General features: G+C 54.6%; 1 protein-coding gene across 1 annotated transcript in view; it reads left to right on the top strand.

Moving 5' to 3' along the window:
• LOC311375919 (pecanex-like protein 2) overlaps positions 1 to 3,268 on the top strand; it is a gene marked incomplete at its 5' end in the record, with an annotated part of 9,907 nt that extends 6,639 nt beyond the window's left edge. The window contains 2 exons of the mRNA XM_084490936.1: positions 1,106 to 1,282; positions 2,827 to 3,268. Coding sequence (XP_084347062.1) covers positions 1,106 to 1,282; positions 2,827 to 2,997 — 348 coding nt within the window. The remainder of the gene's footprint in view (positions 1 to 1,105; positions 1,283 to 2,826) is intronic.
• Between the last annotated feature and the right edge of the window lie 490 nt (positions 3,269 to 3,758).

Genomic DNA, 3,758 nt, shown 5'->3' with positions numbered 1-3,758 from the left:
TCACCCCCTAGGTCTCACCCTCACCCCCCAGGTCTCACCCTCTGCCCCCTAGGTCTCACCCTCACCCCCTAGGTCTCACCCTCACCCCCCAGGTCTCACCCTCTGCCCCCTAGGTCTCACCCTCTGCCCCCTAGGTCTCACCCTCACCCCCTAGGTCTCACCCTCTGCCTCTAGGTCTCACCCTCACCCTCTAGGTCTCACCCTCACCCTCTAGGTCTCACCCTCTGCCTCTAGGTCTCACCCTCACCCTCTAGGTCTCACCCTCACCCTCTAGGTCTCACCCTCTGCCCCTAGGTCTCACCCTCACCCCCTAGGTCTCACCCTCTGCCTCTAGGTCTCACCCTCTGCCTCTAGGTCTCACCCTCACCCCCCAGGTCTCACCCTCACCCCCTAGGTCTCACCCTCACCCCCTAGGTCTCACCCTCAGCCCCTAGGTCTCACCCTCTGCCTCTAGGTCTCACCCTCACCCCCCAGGTCTCACCCTCACCCCCTAGGTCTCACCCTCACCCCCTAGGTCTCACCCTCACCCCCTAGGTCTCACCCTCAGCCAGTATCATGATAGGCTCCTCCCAGCCAGTCGATCTGAACTACATGTTCTTCCTCTGTTGTTCCTCTGTGGTGTTCTTCCTCTGCTCTTCCTCTGTGGTGTTCTTCCTCTGTGGTGTTCTTCCTCTGTGGTGTTCTTCCTCTGTGGTGTTCTTCCTCTGTGGTGTTCTTCCTCTGTGGTGCTCTTCCTCTGTGGTGCTCTTCCTCTGTGGTGTTCTTCCTCTGTGGTGTTCTTCCTCTGTGGTGCTCTTCCTCTGTGGTGCTCTTCCTCTGTGGTGTTCTTCCTCTGTGGTGCTCTTCCTCTGTGGTGTTCTTCCTCTGTGGTGCTCTTCCTCTGTGGTGTTCTTCCTCTGTGGTGTTCTTCCTCTGCTCTTCCTCTGTGGTGTTCTTCCTCTGCTCTTCCTCTGTGGTGTTCTTCCTCTGTGGTGTTCTTCCTCTGCTCTTCCTCTGTGGTGCTCTTCCTCTGTGGTGTTCTTCCTCTGTGGTGCTCTTCCTCTGTGGTGTTCTTCCTCTGTGGTGTTCATCCTCTGCTCTTCCTCTGTGCCCCCCCCCCCCCCAGGTGTCCTCGTCCTCGTCCACTCTCAGCCTGCTGTTTGGTAAGCGTAGTTTCTCCAGCGGCCTGGTGATCTCCGGGCTGTCGGCGGCCGAGGGCGGAAACACCACCGACACGCAGTCCTCCTCCAGCGTCAACATCGCCGTGGGGACGTCGCACCGCTCCAGCAGCAGGGCCACGCAGGTACCTGGAGGGCCCCTAACCCCTTCACCACAGGTACCTGGAGGGCCCCTAACCCCTTCACCACGGGTACCTGGAGGGCCCCTAGGGCCCCTAACCCCTTCACCACGGGTACCTGGAGGGCCCCTAGGGCCCCTAACCCCTTCACCACAGGTACCTGGAGGGCCCCTAACCCCTTCACCACAGGTACCTGGAGGGCCCCTAACCCCTTCACCACAGGTACCTGGAGGGCCCCTAGGGCCCCTAACCCCTTCACCACAGGTACCTGGAGGGCCCCTAACCCCTTCACTACAGGTACCTGGAGGGCCCCTAACCCCTTCACTACAGGTACCTGGAGGGCCCCTAACCCCTTCACCACAGGTACCTGGAGGGCCCCTAACCCCTTCACCACAGGTACCTGGAGGGCCCCTAGGGCCCCTAACCCCTTCACCACAGGTACCTGGAGGGCCCCTAACCCCTTCACTACAGGTACCTGGAGGGCCCCTAGGGCCCCTAACCCCTTCACCACAGGTACCTGGAGGGCCCCTAACCCCTTCACCACAGGTACCTGGAGGGCCCCTAGGGCCCCTAACCCCTTCACCACAGGTACCTGGAGGGCCCCTAGGGCCCCTAACCCCTTCACCACAGGTACCTGGAGGGCCCCTAGGGCCCCTAACCCCTTCACCACAGGTACCTGGAGGGCCCCTAACCCCTTCACCACAGGTACCTGGACCCCTAGGGCCCCTAACCCCTTCACCACAGGTACCTGGAGGGCCCCTAACCCCTTCACCACAGGTACCTGGAGGGCCCCTAGGGCCCCTAACCCCTTCACCACAGGTACCTGGACCCCTAGGGCCCCTAACCCCTTCACCACGGGTACCTGGACCCCTAGGGCCCCTAACCCCTTCACCACAGGTACCTGGACCCCTAGGGCCCCTAACCCCTTCACCACAGGTGCCGCTGGACACTGGTCTGTTGCCGTGGTTACGGCCCCTAACCTGTCTCCCATTGAACCAGTGGCACTCACTTTTAGTTAGATTTTTGTTTGTTTTATTCCTTTTAACGTGTTTTTTGTGCTGGTGGACGGGGTACATGACGGATCTCAGAGGTGGTACTAGGCCTGGGCCATACGGCTGAAAGACATGTCACGATATAACTTGATCATATTGATCGATATTGATAACTATTGTGATTCTAATGACCTTAAAAGACTAGGAATTACCATGCTGGATTTAAACACTTCTGTTTAACACTCAATACGACCTTCCACTGTTCTTCATTGATATATGCTCCAATGTCGACACAACGATGAAAAACACTGAAACATTGTAAATAAGTACGGAACCGTGTTTGTGTAACAAACCCAGCTGCTAGATTTGGTGGTCCAGTCTCTTGTTTTATATTGATATTGATCAAAAGTCTATCACGATGCGATCATTGATTGTTTTATTGCCCAGACCTAGGTGGTACATTAGTAGTCAACAGTAAACACTGAGAACCACTGCTCATACCCAAATGAGGACATATTGGTTTCAAACTGTCTCTCTCTCTCCTCCTCGATCTCCCAGTGGACATCGGAGCCGTACGAAAGCGTGGACGCCACGTATCCGAACGCCCCCCCCGGCCCTAAAGACGGCGCGCAGTCAGCTGACCGGGGAGGCAGCCAGGGATTGGATAAGAGCCAGGAGGACGAGGCCCCTCCCTCGCCCGTCCAGGACGCGTCGGAAAAGACTGTCTGACACAGAACGCAAAGAGTGTGTGTGTGCACCACACTCTCACACCCCATGTGCAGAAAAGACTGTATGCCGGAAGATCACGCCAACACACACACACAAACACATACACACACACACACACATGCGCGTGTGCAGATGAAGATTGTACGAGGTTCTGTGAACACACACCTGCTCCCGTCCTCCCGGGCACGGGCTCACCTTCTCGTCTGAATGTCCCCCAAAAAAAGAAAGAATCCAACTCAGACACCGTGATCAAATAAAGAGTTTTTAAATGAAGCGGCTCCTCTCGGTCTCTCCCTCCACACCCTCACGGGTTCACGTTGTGACGGCCAGTGTTGTGCATGAACTAGTTCAAAAGAAGTTCATTCTTCTATGAACTTTGAACTGAACTTAACATATTTCTAACTAAAGAACTTGAACTAGTTCAGATTTTGTGACATTCTGAATTGATGCTTAGGTCCAGATGACATGTTTATTAAATAGAGTTACTGCCTTAGTTGTGATGAATGAAACAGGTGTACAAATAATATCCACAGCAATTTGAGATTGTAGTGATGGGCAGCAGGTAATGGAGAGGATTCATTTTAAAAGATAAGCACAGAATACTCACTCCCACAGTTTTTCATCAGTTTCTAAAATAACTGTTAATGAACTGAACATGAACTAGTTCAAAACTGAATTGGTGAACTATGAACGGGAATTCATTCATTTTCTTTTGTATGAACTGAACTTTGAACTTCGAACTACAAGTTCATGTGAAGTGT

Source organism: Micromesistius poutassou (genome assembly GCF_964030765.1).
Source record: "Micromesistius poutassou genome assembly, contig: SCAFFOLD_964, whole genome shotgun sequence".
Classification (NCBI taxonomy): domain Eukaryota; kingdom Metazoa; phylum Chordata; class Actinopteri; order Gadiformes; family Gadidae; genus Micromesistius; species Micromesistius poutassou.
The sequence above is the reverse complement of the archived record's forward strand: the minus strand, read 5'-3'. Positions and strand labels throughout refer to the sequence as shown.